Source organism: Ambystoma mexicanum, chromosome 12 (genome assembly GCF_040938575.1).
Source record: "Ambystoma mexicanum isolate Mex_15411 chromosome 12, UKY_AmexF1_1, whole genome shotgun sequence".
In the NCBI taxonomy this organism is placed as follows: Eukaryota; Metazoa; Chordata; class Amphibia; order Caudata; family Ambystomatidae; genus Ambystoma; species Ambystoma mexicanum.
This window is the reverse complement of record NC_090936.1, coordinates 144,263,147-144,284,057: the sequence shown is the minus strand read 5'-3', so window position 1 is coordinate 144,284,057 and position 20,911 is coordinate 144,263,147. Positions and strand designations below refer to the sequence as shown.

The 20,911-nt window shown below is 45.1% G+C and overlaps 1 protein-coding gene across 2 annotated transcripts in view; it reads right to left on the bottom strand.

Moving 5' to 3' along the window:
- Positions 1 to 20,911, bottom strand: part of WNT7B (Wnt family member 7B) — a 554,012-nt gene that overhangs the window by 128,817 nt on the left and 404,284 nt on the right. For both annotated transcript variants that reach the window (XM_069628186.1, XM_069628185.1), the window contains exon 2: positions 15,922 to 16,148. In XM_069628186.1, coding sequence (XP_069484287.1) covers positions 15,922 to 16,148 — 227 coding nt within the window. The remainder of the gene's footprint in view (positions 1 to 15,921; positions 16,149 to 20,911) is intronic.

Sequence of the window (20,911 nt, the reverse complement as noted above, 5' to 3'; positions counted from 1 at the left end):
ACTTTACATAATGAAGACACATTTCATAAAAGCAACTCAAGTCCCTGGAAGTTGAAATCGGAAACACCAGGAAGGAGATGATGGTTAAGGAGACACACCCATATAGGATCAGCTTTACTGGCAACCTAAGGTCATAGCCAAGCCTGTAACTAGCCACACATCAACTATAACTCTGCTGTACAATCAAGAAGTCTTCCCTCAAGATTCAGAAGGAAGTATGATGCCCTTTCCATAAGGTAACACTCCTGCAGCGCTGTTGCATCCTTGCTTGCTCCTGCGTCAGCACGGCTTACAGGCGGAACCTGCGGTTATGCCGGCCACATTCTACTCAAGGAAGAATTGCAACACTGCTCTGCATAAGCATGTTGGTTTGTGCCAAGGGTTGATTATGCTTGTAATGTGGACTTTTGTATGAATAAACATGCAAAAACCTACGAAAATATTACAGCGGGAGCCATGAGTGTTGGGCAAAAGTGCCCTTCTTCAGGACCCAAGCTGCCTTGTTTATCGGGCCACATGCGCTTCCACTCATGTGGTTAGAGATGGAGGAACGCAAACTGCATTGGTTATGCCATCGGTCTATCGAATCGTTACGTTGTTCCTCATATAGCAAGGTTTTTAAATGTGACCCCGTTGATGTATCCACACTGGGGTACCCTAGAAGGGTAAGCAGCTGTTGGAATCATTCTTCCACCCACATGCACAGGAAAAAATAAATAATAATAAGTGAAATGATTATATTCATCCCTATCATTCTAAAGGGTGTGCAGGTAATTGACATCATTTATATCAAGTAAACAGTATCCCTTTTATCCATCCTGCAAATACGATTCTTTCTGTCAAACCTCAAAGATGCTGACAGTGGCACATACCATTGCTGCGCCATGTCTTGGGAGGCCCATCAAGCTTCTGAAGGAAATCCTTTCTTTCTGAAGTCAGAGTGCATCCGAGTCCAGGCGCTCTGACTTCAAAAAGAAAAGATTTCTTTCTGAAGTCAGATCATTTCTTTCTGAAGCACTAACGTTTCTGAGTGCATGCTCCCCAACTTCAGAAAGAAAGACATCATTTCATCGTGGTCCAGTCCGGCACAGAGTGTGGCGCAACCCGTGTTTTGTTGCCAAGCATGGCTCACAGGAGGGGCCCCAAATGTTGTGTTACGCCATTGACTGCTGCTGCTGAGGCATGAATGCATTACTCATTTTACTGAATATTTTGGTTTGTGTTTGCTTCTCAGACTATCGGCGACCTCCCATGTCCATCTTACCTTCCAGGCAGGGTGTGAACCAGGGATCGATCACAGACCACGTGGCCCTTAAGAAGTGACCCACTGAGTGGTGAGTACTGAATACACATGAGGGAGTACCAGGTCCATGTGACATGCAATATCATGTGCGTGCACACCGGCAAACAGTCCTCTGGGAGAGCTTAATGTTCTGGGAAGTGGTGACAATTCAGAATGCACCCTGAGGGCGCCCCTTGGCAGGGGAGGAGGATGTGAATGACCCTTTGGGCACACACCCTTATGTGGTGCAGGCGCAGATGGCCACGCGTTGATCCGCATGCCGCAGCCGGTTAAGATGTGCTCCTTCCCAGTACCCTGCTCTCTATGCACCACAGAGCTGCACAATCCAAGACTTCTCGGCTCCAACAGAGGCCAAGCTATTCCTTCTGGAATCCGATGCAAGGTGCTGGTGGGTGTCCTGTGTTGGCCCCTTTCACGGGCCAATGCGCAAGCCTGATTGGTAAAGTCTGAGGATTGCAGTTCAGAGGAGGGTAAGGCACAATCAACCTTCCACCCATAAATTCCGCATGCTAACTGGCTGCTGTGAATAAGCACGAGCCCTTGATATTGTCCCCAATCTACCATGAAGGCAAAGGCCAGGGTCAGACTGGGGCAAAACATTGTCTCGGGCATCATGAAAAAATGGCCCACAGTTGCAAATGGCAATTCTTTCCTTTTGTGACAGACTGTTTGAATAGTACCCAAGGGAGAGTTTTGGGAAAAATGTGATGCAAATTGTTCATTTCAATAATATTTATTCAGCAAAACCGGTCAAACTACTAGCTGCATAGTGAACTAACTCAACAGACTAGCCCACGTTAGCCAAAAAAGTGGCCCACTTTGACCAGAAAATCTGGCCCGCACCAACATTTTGCGCTTTTGGTTCGGGCACTGCCCTATGGGCCAGTCCGAGGCTGCCAGAGGCCCACTCACTTAGTGCACTCCCCCATCCTTGGATTCTGCATCTTGATTCTAGGATGTGGTGCTGCTTGTAAGTTTGCACAGGCATCCCCCAACCCCACATCTGTGGTAAGCAGGCGCTTCTTTCCTTGGCTGTGTTCCGGTAGCAACGATTTGCAGCATCCGGTCTGTGCAAGTGAATGTTGGGTCTTTTGACACGTAATGTTTTGGAAACTGGATTTCATGTCTGCAAACCGTGGGATGGAGATCTGTGGTTTCTCAGAGCGGCGTGCAATAGTCCGCCCCACATTTTGGAATCGAGCTTCAAAAATAACTGCGGTCACCAAGAAATTAAAATGGCGGGAATCCTATTAGTGAGGATGCACGCTTGGGTTTGTTTGAGATTGTGATATCTTTTCAGTGGCCCAACATAAATATTACGCACGGCTGATGTGCTGGCACGGTGGTGTGGCTTCGGCTGTGGGAAGGAGGCCTCCTTATTTTCAGTACCAGGAAGGCTGCAAGCAGCCGCCTGTAACGGTCCAGCGTCCCCAGCCCAAAGCATCCACTAATAAAATGAGGGTTACTGTTGCTAGAATAGCTCAGGGGTAACACACTTGTCTTGGAAACAAGAAAACGCAAAAACAGCACGGGTCCGATACCCGTCCCGCGCATAGAGGCTTTAAGCGCGATATAAGAATACATCTTATTTATTTAAGATCCAGTGATGAAGATGTGTTACTTCATTAAGTGTTCGCTTAATGAACTTGGCAAATGACTGATGGGCCCAGCTCCTACAGCTTGGGTTGATATCCTCAAAGTTGAATGAATGAGCATGTTTTAAAACCTAATCTTACGACTGTGTTTGCCAAATAAAGCTCTACAACAGGGGTCTGCAACATGTGGCTTTCCAGATGTTTTGGACTACAGCTGCCATGATCCCTCGTCATTGACTATGCTGCTTAGGGCTGATGGGAGTTATAGTCCCAAACATCTGGAGAGCCAAAGGTTGCAGACCCATGCTCTACAAAGTTTGTGTCATTTAATAAGGTTTAAAAACCAAGAGATCGTAAAATGTGCCTTTCTTCACTAAAATATGATGCTTACTGTTGCTCTGTTTCTTTTTTTCTCTAGGCCATCTTTTCACCCCCTCTGCTAATACAGTGGGCCTCATTACGAGTTTGCCGGTAACCGCCAGGAAACTGGCAAAAGGAATTGCTGTTACCTGCACTTGGTCTGCCAGAGTTGCCAGCCGATTACTAGTGTTGGTAATGTCAGTAAATCCCTATTCCTGGGAGTCGCAGGGATTTTGATGCTATTACCGGCAACGGTATTACTGTGCCGGTAATACAGGCCATTCTCTGCCGGTATGGGTCAGATTTGTCTGGGGGTAAACCCTTAACCCCTACCGGCAAAGTTGTAGATTGCCAGTCTGGTAAACGTGCCAGTAAATGTTATTACCGGCACTTCTACCATCTACCGGCTAACTTGTAATGAAGCCAACTATCTTTTATTTGCACCCAGGCAAGGGGCGCTCAGCAAATCGGGTGGCTGGAAATATGGGCAACGCAACACAGTGTAAACTGTGTTTTTCAAGCCACCTGAGGCCATTCCCCGGGTGCCCCTATTCCATGGGTGCCCCTGGCCACTCCCCAAACTCACAATTTCTCCATACTCCCCACTCCCACCCACCCCGCACATCTTCCCCAAACTGCCCCACCCCACCCCAATTGCCTGCCGGGGCTCTGCACTCCCTATCCGCGCTCCTTCCCATTGCTGTTGCCTCCATCGAAATAGAAAAGGGACATAATAATTTTTCTGTGGCAATGGGCATGTTGCTTTTCAAATTATTTTCACGGGATATTGGGCTTGCACAATACACGAGGAGCCCATCTCTTGTAAAAAATAAATACAGCTATTCACACTCCGGACGAAGCCCCAGAGTGCAAATAGCAATCACAATTTCGGTAATGGCCCTGACCCCTCGCCGAGTCCCTCGCTTTCCTCAGAACTGCCTAGTTTCGGACCAGCAGACAATTACCGGCCCTGTGTATCCCTGTCCCCCCAGCAGTAGGCTGATAGCCATATTCACTTATTTACAGTAGTGATGTTATTAAGAAGTACCTGTTTGATCAGTAGCACCATGGTATCAACGGATTGCAGTGTTTCCATTTTTTTAATTCTTTATACAGGGTCCGTTTACTACAGTTCAATGTATTTGTATCTGGAGAACTTTTGTCTTTGTACTTTGAAAATAAAACTTTCCTTTCAATGGATGTTCCCCAGTAGCAGTCATGTGCAGCAAACTGTGTGCAGATATATGCGTGGATCTCAAGGCGCACTGTTGTGGAAGCGGGGCTCCATTATAGTTGATGAAAAGAAGCAACCTGCATGGTCATCCCGCATTCCAACCAGAAACATGAGCATTGCAGCATAGGCACTGAGGGGAGGCAGAGAGGGCTTTGGACTGAGGAAGAATATTGCACTCTCCCTTTTCCTCCCCCCTGGCACTTCTCCTCTCCCTTCCCCTTGCACGATCTGAATGACACAAGGCCTTGCTCCTCTGTGTCTTCCCCTTCCTTGTCTTGTCAGGCCTAGAAACACTTGTGTAGAGGTGCGTTATAAATGACTTATTACATCATATCATAACTGTGGGCATGCAGAAATTACAAATATGGGGATCTTGATATCAAGGTTGCAAGAGTGGGCTAGCAGAGGAGTGGGGTGCTGGTCATTGCACCATATTAAATATTATACAGAAATGTCATAGAACTTTGGCTTTTAGTTCTACACACATCACTGGACACAGTCATTGTTGTGTGATTTTTACATATATATATATATATATATATATATATATATATACGTATATATATACGTATATATATATATATCACTGGGAACAAATAAGAATAGCTTCCAGCATTAAAGAAAAAATCTGAAGCAACCTTCAGATGTCCAAGGAGCGTACACACTGTGAATTGCACTTAAAGTACAGGGTTATCCCAATTAAACCTAACTCATGTCGGGTTTGAGAGAAACAAAAATGACTACCCACCCTCTTGGCAAGACTTGTGGTAAGGAATTGCCATCTGGCAAGTAGGCAGATGCCCTGGCTGGTTTGATTTTTAATAAATCCTAGAAGAAGTACCCGTTCTCCAAACAAGTTCTGTAGACAGACATGATAATACTCTCATCAATTGTTGAAAAATAATGATCCTGTAGGTCGCTGTTCCGCCTCACCCTTGCGTGGTGCAGTTCATTGAGGTTTCATTGAGGTGCATTGCTGTGCAAATATATCGGAAACTGTGCATCCTGGGCCCTTAAAACGCGATATTATTTTGTTTCTCATGTCGGGACCAGTTGAGAAACAGCATTTTTTGTTTCCCTTCCTGGTGAGCATGTTTAACTCCTCTGTCGACAGGCACCATCTCGCAAAAATCCTCTGGAAAAGTAATTTCGCCTGATGCAGCAACAGTTTTGTTTCCCTTTCCGGTGAACATGGTTTACAGCTTTGTTGGCAGGCACCATCTTGCAAAAATCCTCTGGAAAAGTAATCACCTCATGCAGCAAACATATGGAAACTTATGCAATGCTACTTGTCTTTACCTTCCCCTCTCAGGTCCATTCGCCTCCCATTGATCATGGTTTGTGGTTTTGTCAGGCAGGCCACAAACCCACAAACACATTTTTACTTTTGCCTAAATCTGGGGAAAGGGGTGGTGTGTCCAAATGTAATGTAGGTAGTAATGTCTGGAGGGTCCTAACCGGTAACGATGCAACATTTGGTGCAGATTGATATAACTGTGTGGAATTGTATAAGGAACGATGCTTTCGCCAAGCCACAAACCCACAAACAAATTTTAACTTTCAGTGAAATTCGGGCAAATGGGTGTCGGCTGTCCAAATGTCATGTATTCAGTAATGTCCGGGGGGTCCTAACAGATAAGTATGCAAAATGTGTTGCCGATTGGTAAAACGGTGTGTAATTGTATAAGAAACAATCCTTCACCAATCCACAAACCCACCAACACATTTTGACATGTGCTGAACTCTGTGGAACGGGGTGGGGTGTCCAAATGTCACATATCCAGTAATGTCCGGAGGGTCCTAATAGTTATCTATGCAAAATGTGTGGCAGATTGGTGAAATGGTGTGGAATTGTATAAGGAGCAACGCTTCACCAAGCAACAAACCCACAAACCCACAAATCCTGCCACAAACCCACAGACAAATTTAGACTTTTCTATATATAGATAAATAAATAGATTGGTGCAGATAATTCCATCTCAGAAAGGGTGGTCTTCTAGACAGACCCCCCTTTCATCAAACTCCATGCCAAACAATAGTTTACATCTGTGCCTTTCTGCATCAGTACCCTGCTCTGCAGCACCTGCTCCAGTGGCTGAGAGCAGGTTCCGAGGTCGCCGAATTGATTTTAAAGTTCTCTGTCTCACATTTAAATGCCTAAAAACTTTGGTTGCAGCTTCTCTGCAGATAAAATCCACAGATATCTTCAGACCCGCTCCCTCAGGTCTGAGGATAAACTGTTATTGAGAATTCCACCACCCTCTTGCGTTTCCAGGGGCGATCAGAGATTTGCAGTCTACGGGCAATCATTATGGAACAGACTGCCCTTGGAAATTCGGGCAGTGACAGTGTTGTTTCAATTCCAAAAAGCATTAAATACCCATTTATTTAAATGAAGACATCCTTGATTTTGGGAGTTTTAACTTTTTTTGACTCTGTAGCCCACTCTTCATTTCAGAATTCCTATGTCTCCATGTGCATCTGTTTTTGCCTCTGCGCCTAAACACGATAAGGTTCACGTTGCCAGTGGCATGGCGCTCGGTGGACTATTTGAGAAAGGCCTGGCATCGGAGAACTAAAATCATCCCTCAGAATGTGCCTGAACATTGACAATCTAACGACTATTCAGGCATCCCCTTGGAGGATATTAATCGGCAGTCACACACGCACCTTTAAAGTTCTGTCATTTTTATCCAATGTGTTTCTTTTTTATGGCATGTATTTCTTATTGTATTTTATCTTGTATTGCTGTTTATGGAAATTTGTTTGCGAATAAACGTATTGATGATAATAAGGTTCATCAGGTGCGTGGTACAAGTAATTCAAAATTCAAATCGCCTGTTTGACAGCTGCTTTGTAATGATCTCTATGACAGCCTGGCTCACAAAGGAGCTGATTTGCCTCAAATTGGGCTCATGCCGATACCCGTCCTGGCATACGTGGATTACACTGTCCTATTAGCCAGAACCCCACAAGCACTACAACTCCTAATTACAGAATACACTATGTTTATGAATCAACGTGATCTACAGGTTAACACACTGAATTCTACTACACGTGTATGCTCATATGGTAACAAAAAGGTCAAGATGGCTACAATTTGTTTGTTTGTTTGTTTGTTTGTTTGGTAATGCGCACCAAGCCCTTAGGTAGATGGGCGCAACAGAAACAAGAAGTCTTAAAACTTAGTTACAGTACAAGGTAGCAATACATAGAGCAGTGATTGCAGTAGGAGCAAAGATACAGGTACAATATACATTAAATACAAAGCAATGGTCTTGGTAAGTCAAGGAGGCATTATCGTGAGTATCAATATATGCACACATGCATATAATTACGACCCTGGCGGTAAATTACCGCCAGGGCCGTGACTTTACCGCCATGGTGCTAACTACGTTAACGCCATGGCGGTAAGGGGATTTACCGCCCCATTCCGACCTTGGCGGGGCGGTAAATCCCCAATCCCCATTTACCCTTCCCCATTCCCATTTTTGCCCCATAGGGCATAATGGGAGTGGGGAAGGCGTTAATTACGCCACCGTAAATTACGGTGGCGTAATTAACACCAAGTTCCCTTACCGCCATGGTTTTTTACTCCCGCTAAAAGCAGGTGTAAAAACCGCCATGGCGGAAAGGGAACTCGTAATTGGCGGTAAGGGGTCGGCGCAGCTAACGCTGGCGCTAACCCCTTACCGCCAGGGTCGTAATGAGGCCCACAGATATGTATATACAACCTTACATGTCCACGTTAACGTGTATCCATGGTGCATGCAAATATGACAGAGCAGACGACCATGCGTGTATAGTTAACCAATCTACAGTGCAGTCTGAGGGAAGAAAGGGTTATGTAGGGGCTGGAGAGGGAGAAGTGTACAATGTATTGCAATGCTAATCCTGTACCCAGGGTGACTGCTTTTCACTACCTAGACATCTGCTTCTCCTCACGCTTAAATGGTGATAAGCATTAAAGAAACAAGCCACCGGAATGAAACAGTCGTGCAGGGGTGTGATCCGATTCACCAAAATGTGCAAATCACAACCAGTAGATTTGGTTCTTAAAGTGAAAATCAACAAAATATGGCGCAACACTGAGTGCTTTTCCTAATTTGACATGTACACAAATGGTAGAGAATGGTAACTAGGCCGCTTATTTATTTATTTGCAGGCATGTATGTAGTGCTTTTAACCAAAGCTCTTAACAAAAAAGAGGATTATTTTACAATAGAAGCCAATGCACCACCAATTATAATGGTACATCAAGGGTAAAATAGATTGAAGAAGGTGGACATATAGGACTTGTTCTTGCTTTTTAGAGGATAAGCTCCTATTAGAACTAGTGAACCACTGGCCTTTTATCTGGTCTAACCCCGATGCGGATTTCACCAGAGTATTAAGGTGTGGCATTTTAAGCAAGAGCGCAGGCAATACAACTCCCTGCTAAGACATATAAGTCATTTGTTAGGAAAGATTGGAGCACACCATTATTTTAACCAGCCCCAGATCATGCTACAGTGCTTTGCCTTAAAAAACGCCCCAGTCTTTATGTGCATGAACAGCGGGAATATAAGGGAGTTATGAAAGTGAAATAATAAGCACCTCGTGCTCGCTTCCATTACACGGCCAGAATACCTTTCATGGTCCAATCAAGCATATGTTCGAATGTTAATCAGCCGGGCAAGATTTACCTGCATCCCATGAAAAGCAATTACAGCAATCTGGTAAAATACACCAGAGGAGACAAACTGCCCATGCTGCTGTGATTGCTGTGATGGCCTGTTGCATTTTGTACTCATCTGCCCAGTATATTCACAGATAGGCCTAATTTTTACAGGATACTGGCTCTCATCAATGTCGTCTGGCATTATGTTATTTATTAAGAGCGGGAAAGAAACTCGTTGGGTGGGCGCTACTTACATATCTGAGACAAGCTCTTAAAATTAGGAAAACATATTTTGATATGAATTTAGCTAATTACAATGTCAGGTCTTTTTTTCCGTCTTTTTATATTACGAATCTTTCTAATGTATTGCACGAATTGTATGGCTGTCCGCCCATTTTTCATGCTATGTCATAATTGTAATGTTTGTTTTTATCTTATATATGTTTCATGTTGCTGTGTTTTTATGGAATCTTTATATTCCGAAATAAACCAAAACTGAACTGAACCGACAACTACTGTTATAGCAAAGTCCCTGCAATGCAGAGGCTGCATTTAAGTCCGCACTTCTGTTCAAAAACAACGTAATTATCATAACTTGGTGGCTGGATAATCTGAACCTTTAAGCCATTGTTAGGTTTTGGTATACTGACTGATAGTTCCCATAATTATTAAAGCCAAATGTGTATGATTTGTATCGTACACATGTCAACCATGTGAGGCCAGGCCAGCTGTGGAAGGATTGTGTGTATTCTAGCCAAACGGCCTGTCCCTGCTCAGCTAACAGGACAATAGACTGAACGACTATGCCATGTTTCATCCTTTGTGAAGTCGGTTAACACCTCTCCAGCCCAAGAAACTCTCAACAGGAGAGCCCCTGAGAAGTAAGCCTTAGAACACCCTAAACAAAAGGACCAGCCTCACACCATGGTGTTGCATACCAAAAGACATTTGAGGCTGTGGGCTTGGGAATGGGATGCAGTTATTGCAGTCAGAGGGAGCTCAGGAGATTTGGAGAAGGGTTCCTCCATCTTGATTTTCTAGAAACTTCTCTTTCCTTCATGTCTCTTACACTTTCTAAAGTGCAAAGCACATTGGATATGATGGAATAAGGCAACGACCATGTGTTATCTCAGCAGAGATTGTGCTCCTTAAAGCAGAATTGCTCTTACTAAATCCCCTGTGCACTTTAGCTGTTATAAGGAAGGGGTCTCCCCCATTATCTTTGTTTCAATTTTGAACCTTCAAGGGCATCAGGAAGAATTAATCTGGACCCTACTGGGAGAGCGGTCCTCTCCAGAGACATCTGCCACAGGTGAAGACAGGAATTGCAAGGCAGGGGCAAACTCTGCTCCCGCCCAATCCCCAGGGCCCAATGGGGTGAACTTCTGTTGTGGCCCAAACTTGCCCCTCTCTACCAGCTTCACTGCTACCCAGGTCCCTCACTGGAGGTGAAAGACTCCTGGTGGTGCTAGCTATCCTCCCCCGGGTTGGGAGTGAAGACATTAACAACCAATCTTGTCCCCAAACTTGGGTCTCACAGCATCCTGAGAGCAACAACAGCCAGGATCCCTGTTTTCACTATAAGAACTGATTCAAGCCAGATTATGATCACTTTTGACACCTTTGAACCAATGGGACGCAATGGTGCTGCCTTTGGCACTCACTCAAACTTCGAACCACCGCTCTTTGCATCAACGAACAGGGTGGAAGCTGCATCACCTCAGCAGAACCTTGTCACTTGTCCAGCTCGAACATCAGTGCATCGTGCAGACATCTTCAAACCACTGCATCGAAGCAAGCATCGTAGCACCAGGACTTTTCATTGTAGCTTGACCTGAGCTGCAGGATCATCGTGTCACTTGTTGACTGGAACCAGCAGTACTCATCACTTTGAACCGTGCTCGATCATTGAACTGTTCCTGGTGAACCATCGACCTGCATGACTTGATGCTGCATTTGAACCGCACAAAGCACCTTCTCGGATTGACTCAATGCCCACTAACCCTCTGTGATTCAACACCTTCCAACAGTTTGACCCACAAACACAACAGTTTGAAGCCTGGTTCGCCACAGTCGAACTGCTTAGCACTGGAATCGGGCACTTCCATGTTACCTTGTACCCACGTTACACCTTTTGGGGCCCCAGAGACTGCTGAAGTTCCTTTTGCATCTTTTTTCAAGACATATCCTTTTTTACTATCATTGTTGCATTTCTTGCCTTTTCCTCCCAGACAAAATATCCAGAGTGCTCATGCATTCCTAGTCTGCATTTTCTGTCGTCTTTTATAGGGGTGGGTTACAGTTAGCTGTATAATTGATTTGTTTAATTCAAGTATGTGTGCCTCATTTCAAATCTGGTAGTAATTCCCCAGTAGAAACACTGCCTTACCACCAAACCCTGTTACTGTTACCATCATTTGGTCCTGTGGGTCTACCACAGGATTACAAGTGATCGTAGGGCAGTGTAAGGCCCCATATTTTGTAGTCCCTAGGATTCCATGGGGAGTTTTGGCAGATTTAGCACTGGTGGAATTACCATGCAGTACATCTGCCAAATTTGGAGGTAAAGTGGAGGATTTACCCCAAGGTGAAACCTCCATTTAACCTCCAATAATCTGCAAATTTACCACACAGTTATTCCACCTGCATTAAATCTGCCAAAAATTATAACTTTGTGGTGCTGGAAAAAGGTGGTAATTCTATTGCTGCCAAAAAAAAGAGGCATTAACAGAATTACAGACCCTTTGGTCCACAATGTCAAACCTGTAATAATACCCTATATATTGTACAGACCCTTGATTAGACATTCTTTTCTTTTAGAACTCTGGCACTATTTTCGGGTTGGGTTGCTACTGTCTTACATTCACACCCCTTCTACAAGTATAGCCTTCCCTCAGCCCACGTGACCACAGAAGGCAAAGGAGGTCTATCTCTTGCCTGGGCCTGTTTTATCTTTGTGATTGGGATCACTGTTGGCTTGTAGAAGTGTGGGGGCTAAATAGACAGAGTTTAGCCAGTACTCATCCTTGTACTCCTGCAGAGCACAGGAAATGTCTTCACACAGAGCTAAATACACATTGTAAACATAGGCTCACCACCTCCATGTCTCACCACTTATTATTTTTCGTTCAGCTTCTATTGAAAATGTATGTCCGTTTAATAGGCAGATGGCGAAGGCGCCAGGTGAAATGAACAATGCAAAAGTCAAAGCAATCTGGGCAACATTAGAATAATGAAAATGAACTCCCAAGATATCTGACTCTACAATCACGTTGCTAGAGTCCTGAGCAATAACCAATGGTGTTTGCTCTGGTGAATCCACTCCCGCCTGTCACCGCACCTCCGGTCTCACCTCCCTATTCCCCTGCACGTGCAAAGTACTGTCTCCAACGTCAGCAGCTGCTCGGCTTCCTTGGCCACTTCTGTGTTTCTCCTCCTTCTCTTTCTCGGCCTCCCCAGCCCTAAAGCCCACAATGCCTCTATGGAAACAGAAAGGGGACAACGTCCTTTCTGACTGAGTACCTGTTTCCATTGCCGTTGCGGCCATCTTTGAATTGACTTCTCTGGGATTGCAACAGCTGTATGTGCGTGCTCTGCGCATTGCATATGAAGCACTTTCCGCTTCCACATCTACTTTGCTATTCATTCTGGATGGCATGCCTGGATTTGAATAACCTTATCGCCTTCTGTTGATTGCACTAGGGACCGCACAAAGCAGGCTCTTTAACGGCTGGTACAGCTCGCAACTGCGGGTTATTCAACTTAATGCACATGGTGAGATACATTATAATTTACTGTGCTCTATATTTCGGCCTGCCGGGCATTTCAGCATTTTGGAGGTAATTATCAGTCATTAGAGGACATCCGGGGCGAACCCAGACAAAAAAGTTGACCTTGTATTAGGAGTTTCATGTACATAATCCTCCTGGGTAGTCAACATTTGTGATGGACCAAAGGGTAGATGGAAAACCAGTATAGTTTTCTGCATATAAGTATACAGCTTGCATTATTCAAATGATATGGGAGATTATGGTGTCATATCACAACTTGAAGCAATCATCAGCTCCCTTTGTAGACCCCTACTCCCGTGCGGTAAGCGCTAGCCCGGCACAGCCATGCTATAATAAGCTAACGAGCGCGGCATCAGATGCGGCGAAGCATCCGCTCATCTCAAAATGGCCGCTGATGCCTGAGTTTGGGGGAATGTGAAGGCGTGAAGCCAGGGCCCTGCCCTGCCGCCCCATACAGGCCTCAAACGCAGCCCTCTTCTATGCACACAAATTGGTCTCTGAGCTGCTGCCAAAGATCACAGCTCCTAGTTCCTTCCAGGAAACAGAGAGAAATTGCAATCATATTTTCCCCATTCACAACTTTGCACTAAATTGGTGCCAGGTGTCTTCAGAGATAAAAAATCTTTCCATGGAGTATCCCAGTAATATATTGGCTTTCCCGACCCCTATACTTATGCATTATTAAAGCAGCGTGAAGCGGCGCTCCACTTCTCCTGTTCCCTCATCTGAGGTTTCCACCCCATTCCTTCCATGTGCTTACCAATGAGCGCTCCCGCGCCTCGCTTTGACGCGCTCCTCTTTCTTTCTCTATTACCCGCTTTCCTTACTCTCTCATTAGGATCGCCCTTCCCCCCCTGATTCCTAAGACTTCGGATAAGTTTCTCCCTGTGTCCCTTACTTCCTCCAAGTGCCATTATATCGGTGTCTTCCTATTCTGCAGTGTGGTCCGTAAACTAAACTGATTCCTACGCTCAACGAGAACCTGAATGTAGTCCTGGAAGCTTCACGTTGCCAAACTGTGTGATCCGGGCATTATCACGTTGGGTAAAGCCTTGCATGTGTTATTTAAACCATGCACAATTTACACCCAGGTGAGGTCATCATTTTAGAATGGACCTAGAATTCAGAACGATCCATGTCTAACCCACGAACATTTCACATTATAAAGTACATGTGTACATTCCAGTAGTCACAAGCAAAATGCACCTACATTTCAAAATGTGGGCTTATAAGTGGGAAATGCATGCAGTGCATGCAATAATCAGCGTGCACGCTTTGAAAAAGGACATGCAAAAATAAAACATTTAAATAACTGTTTTGTTGCAGCAACAGGTGCTGAGACTTGCACGACAATTGGTGCATTGCCACACACTCAGAAACAAGATCAATCAGGTCAAATGTAGCTGTGCACATATCCATGTGATTGCATTTACACTTGTGTAAATTGTAGTTTGGCGGGGGCTCACCAAGATTTGTAGTGAGCGGCGCGCGCGTTTGCGCGCACCTGCATGCGTGTGTGTTTGATGTGAATTAATACCTTTAAGTCACTGTGGCCCTCATTACGACCCTGGCGGAAATCGTGGCGCAATATGCACCATGGAGCACGGCGGAAAGCTGCCGATAGCGCCATGGGGGTTGGCGGATTTACCGCCCCATTCCGACCTTGGCGGGGCGGTAAATCTCCATTCCCCATTTTACCCTTCCCCATTCCCATTTTTGCCCCATATGGTATAATGGGAGTGGGGAAGGCGTTAATTGCGCCACCGTAAAATACGGTGACGTAATTAACAACAAGGTCCCGTAGCGCCATGGATTTCTCTGCCCGGAAAAACCAGGCGGAAAACGCTCCATGGCGCTACGGGAACTCGTAGTAGGGCGGACGGGTCCGCCGCGAATAACGCTGGCGTAAACCCACTCCGCCAGGGTCGTAATGAGGCCCTGTGTCTCAAATTTGGGGACACTGTGGAACAGTTAGTTAGAATCAATTGAAGTCACTAAAATAGAAAAGTAACCTCCATAAAATGTGAACTTCACTAGTCTGGTGGGATTTGGCACAATGCGTGCAGAGTAGAAAAGTCCCTGCATGAGCTGCTTGTGCCAGATTGATAAATACATTAACACTTCCAGGTCTACCTGCAAAAGGAAAATGCCATAGAAAGGAAATACGAGAATGTAGAAGTACAAGGAAAGGACAGATGTTGCGGAATATATTGGGGCAATGTTGTTTTATGCACGACCTGTAGCACGAGGAAAACATTTGATTAAATAATATTCAATTGCTATATATGCAGATGAATAATGGGTTTCTTTTATCATTTAATAAAACATTTTAAACTGAGTTTGGGGGGAAATCTACAGATCATACATTTGTTTTGCAAAAAACGAACAATGTAAAATTCAGGACAATGAAAAGAACAGAATGTACGGTTAAACCACACTTTATATAGTTTACATTTAAAAAAAAATCCTTCATACTTTTAAAAATCTTTTTCAAATGGTCCAAACTCTTTCTACAGTACTTTTTTGTGCTTATTTTCACTAAATCTTAATGAGTGAATAATGATTCATTTCTTATCTTGCTAAGATAATGCATCTTTCTTCATTATTACCCTTTATATAAACGGGTAATTATCACTTTTTTCCACAACACTTCATAAAAGCTTTCAATGTTGTTTGTCCTTCGAGTTCACATAACACAAAACCAGCCCACACCAAAGTATTGCTCATTTGGGAACTCAGCTCTGTTAGTCATGCAAACGTCTACGCTCATTTTAGTCCATCTGCTCTAATATGCCGCTGAGTTTGGACCGCGTGTCATCAATAGGTAGGGTTTTGGCATAGGCAGTGCAGAGCACAATATCTTGTTTCTGTCCCAAGTGACTAGTTGCTCGTCTCAAATACCGGCTGATAAGGGGCACAGGCCTCGTCCCTGGCCCGGCCTGTCCCGGGCTTTGGCTACATTAGAGATAAACCCTTACCTACTCGAAGCTCTTGTCCAAAGACGGTCCTCTCTCCGAGCGCCGAGCAGTTCCACCGGCCGTACCGGAACTGATACTGGCACTCATTGATTCCCATCTGTGCCCCTTCTCCGATCACAATGATGGCATCAGGGCGGCTCTGGCAGATCGCTCGTTGCCGGGGAGCCAAGCCGGGTATTTTGTTGCAGATTATATTCGCTCCCAAAGCTACCACTGATGACAAGGCTCTAAAAAAAGGAAAAAGAGGAGTCAGGAGGAGGTATAGATCCTGCCAAAGGTTACTACCGTAGGAAGGCGATTCCATGCAGTAAAGTGAAGACATCCACAATATGGATGAATCCTCTTTTCCCGCCAAAATCACAGAGAGCATCATAATTAGACCAACCGGTAATTCACATAACTCATTTCGAAAGAATAATCAGCCATTTGCCACACAGCCAGAGCATGCTTCTGATGCCCCCGCATTCCCCAGATCTCATCCAGGACCAGGTGCTGCACATTGGCCCCTGCCAGAGATACCAGCCCACGCCGGGATGCCCCACGACGTCTCCTCACCGGTACCTTACCCGAGGCACCGCAACTGAGATGCCACCGATTGGGCATCCCCAATGGGGCGTCCCCACAAACACAAGTCAAATAGATGCTCATGGTTGCACAACAGTCCCTCTACTAAGCTCCCCACATTCATATTATCCAACGCACTATACACAGACCACTATGCCACTCGCATACAGCAATGCAATATCCCCCAACAGACATCAAACAACAAAACTCTGCTCCGCTACAACCAACTTACATCCCACAGACCTGGCCAACACGCCCTAGCAGTGAAGGTGCAAGGAGCACGTTCTTGGCACAGAACCCGTAGAAACAGACTTGCAAGCAGAGATCAGTATGCCCACGGTCGGCATGCTCCATAGCCATCTCTCCACTAACCTAACACAGCCACTTCCATTTCAGGTGGCCCGGTGCAGGGAGATGCCATAAAAAATCCCAGCAACCTCACATAACAGGACAATAGAGACACTGAATGTCAGCAGCTGTGCCATTGCCCTCCCATCTATGCTATAAGAAGGCCTGTAGACAATGACCCAATGCCTGTTCACCTTTCTGTACTGTGGTACACGTGGACACTATGATCTGTCTGCAAGGTTAGGAAATACAAACAGACATTTACAGGAACCATTCACGCATGCCAATCAAAGCAGAAAACAGCAACCACATGCATATATGTTGTGCATCATGTAAACAGGAAAAACTGTCTGTTTCAAGAATGTGGAAGTGTATACTTTATATGCCTTCATATAAGTATAAAGTATGTCTGGTTACATCCACGGGCCAAAAAACACGTTTTCAGGATTCATATCTCGAAATGGTCCACTTTGATTTTTGAGGTTTAGAGGTTTTCAGCAAACATCAAGCCTAGATAAACTCTCAGACATCCACTCACACACACCATTACTATCTGAATATCTGTGGACAACGACCACATCAATGGCTATGGACATGACTGCAAATTCGGGTAAAGCATGCACACAACACAGATGACACTGGACGTGCCTGCGGATACCAATCATGTATGCGTAACCTCACTATGACCACCCAGCTACATGCAGATATGCCTGCACATATGGATAAAACATGCACACACATATAATAACCAATCGAATACCTCCCAAAATGCCGGCACATAAGGATGATGCATGCACATTCACCCTCACAACCACCACCTCTGCACATGCTCTCAGATAAGGGAAATGCACGTGCAACCACACAGTCACACACACACATAGACACACACAGCACCGGCACACACACACGCACACTCTCTGACCAGCAGCAGTGGAAAATGAACACACACACCCTAACTCAGCGACACATACATACACATTGACATGCTCATCATAGGCAAATACACACACAGACCAGCATTTATACACCTCATCGCCTCTGTAAATATCCATGCACATGCACTTCGTCCCCTCTAGGAATCTTGTAGACACAAGAACACACACACACACATTCCTGCATACACAGAAAAGAGTTGGGGTCACTAATTGTTAGAAGTAAAGTCTACAAATGTTGGAAATGCCAACACCAAGGTTACTACAATAAATCATTCCACACAAAGTCCATCACACTATACATCCATTCTTAACTCGCAACTCACTCAATACTACTTCACAGCACTCCCATTAAGTTGACTAACTAACATTACGGCCGCGGCCTTGCTACCACTGGTCCTACCAGCCCTAAACGCACTACCGGCCAATGCTGAACTAAACCTACTGGTTGACACCTTCAACAAGTCCATGGCCAATGCCATCGATACCATTGGCCCCCTGAAACTACGCAAAAGTAAACCAATAGCCCATTTAAATTCGTGGTACACCCCAGAACTTAAACTACTCAGGAAACAGAAAGCTAAACTAGAACTGATATGGAAAACTAACCCATCAGTGGAAAACAAATCCAACCTCAGGAATAAATCCGCCCTATACAAAAAGGAGATAATTTGCACCAAAAAAGACGCTTACAACGTCAAGATAGATCAGGCAGGTTCTTCCACTAAAGAACTCTTCAAAATTCTAAAGGAACTAGAGAACCCAAATCCACCCTCAGACACCTGCATAAAAGACAAGCCTTGGTGCACCAGCATCCAGAACGCCCTTAACTCCAAAATCATAGGACTCCAAACTAAAATTGAGGACAAACGTCAACAACTCTTTAGTAGTAAGTCTACCAGCCCAAGCTCATCCTCACCCACCAATCTTAATACAGGCTTCACCTTTAAAAAGCTCACTACTACAGAAGTCCAAAAAATCATCTCCTCCTTAAAACCATCTAATTGCAGAGGGGACAGCTGTCCCGCCCAGATAATAAAAGATGCAGCCAGAGACCTCTCCCCTTTCATCACTAAACTTATCAACCTCTCCTTCACTAATAACTCAGTCCCTAGCAACCTAAAACAATCCTGGGTTCTCCCCCTGCTTAAAAAACAATCACTCGAACCAGCCATACCCACTAACTATAGACCCATCACAACTGTCCCATTCCTGCTAAAAATATTGGACAAAGTCGCTTACCTCCAAATCCAGGAGCATCTAGAATCCAACCAACTCCTAAGTATACGTCAATCTGGCTTCAGACCTCTACATGGTACAGAAACTGCCCTTGTGGACCTCAAAAGCCAGATTGATGAAATTAAAGACAAAGGCAAGGCCGCTATCCTACTCCTACTAGACCTCTCGGCAGCCTTCGATTTAGTCGATCATGAAATCCTTTGCAGCCACCTATCTAGCGCAGCGCATTTTCCCCCCTCCGCCACCTCCTGGATACAATCCTTCCTAGCGAACAGAACCATGACAGTCTTCTCCACCACATCAGCAGCAGACCCCATCCCCATCACATGCGGAGTCCCACAAGACTCTTGTGTCTCCCTGACTTTGTACAACATATTTACAAAGCCACTATTCGACAAACTGGACCGTCTGGTTGTCACCTACACTAACTATGCAGACGACACCCAGGTACTCCTCACTATCTCAGGCAACTACAACACAGACGCCACCCGAATCAATGAAATCTTCTCCATCATTCAGGCATGGATGGCCACTCACAGCCTCTGTCTAAATCATGAGAAGACAGAGCTTCTCCTAGTCGGCTCTTCCAGCAACCTGTCCAAACTCAGTCCTCACTACAAAAACATTATTATCGACGGTAACACCATCCCCATTGTTAATAGTGTGAAAACCCTAGGATTTACTTTGATGCCAACACCAACCTCACCAAACAAACTAAAATGACCGCTTCAGCCACCGCCTACACTGGCAAACTGATAAGAGCCTGCAGACCTTTCCTCTCGCCCCATAGCTGCCTCACACTTGCCAGAGCACTCATACAGTCCAAACTGGACTATTGTAACAGCCTATACCTAGGTGCCAACCAATCAATAATTAACAAACTCCAAGTTCTCCAGAATAACGCATTGCGCGGAGCACTCAACATCCCAAGACGAGAGCACATTTCCACAACTAGGAAAGCATGCAGATGGCTCTCAATACAACAACAAATTGACCTCAAAACCATCTGCCTCACCAACAAAGCCTTAAACAACCTAGCCCCACCATATCTCACCACCAAATTCACTATGAAATCCGCTCCCAGAATCACCAGGTCATCCAACTCCTTATGCTTGGTAGTGCCTAGATTCACATTAAATAGAGCAGGCGGCTCCAGTTTCACAGTGCTTGCCTCACTTCTCTGGAACTCCCTTCCCCTCAATATCAAAACCATTGAGTCCTTCCCAATCTTTAGGAAACAGGTTATTCGCTGGCTACTGAACAAAGAGTAGCGATCACCACTGAATCTCCTATGAACCTGCTGAAGTTTTGTAAATAATGTAAATTGCTGTAATTTGTAATTGTTGCACCATGTATAATGCATACCTCATTCCTGTAACTGAACTCTTTATGCGCACATCTACCCACGGGTCTGGAGCGCTATACAAATAAAATAAACAAACAAATGGGAACAGATTGGTGAAAGCCTTCAGGACCGCTACGGGTGGACGAAGAAGGATTAAGGATGAGACGCTGAAGATATAATATGATATGATATGTTATTTATAACGCGCTTAATACCCAGAGGTTTCTAAGCGTGGACCCGGGGATCGAACCTGTGTTGCTATGTGACGTCTTGATTCCAAGGGGAGCACGTTGCCACTGAGCTATCCTCCCGAGACAAGATACCCCCCCCCCACTGAAACCATAACGGGACCCCAAGTGGCAGGCCCAGAACCATTGCACGCCAGAGAGAAGGAGCTAGGGAGACTGCCATCTCTGATACCCCTAGACGGCTTACCTCACTTTACTCCACTATAACATTTGGGAGAATCCAGATGCATCCCCGTCTGTTAGAGGACTTACGCCATTGATGCTTCTCTGAAACAGCTGCATAGTTTCCCAGGTATACAGTCTTTATAACGAAA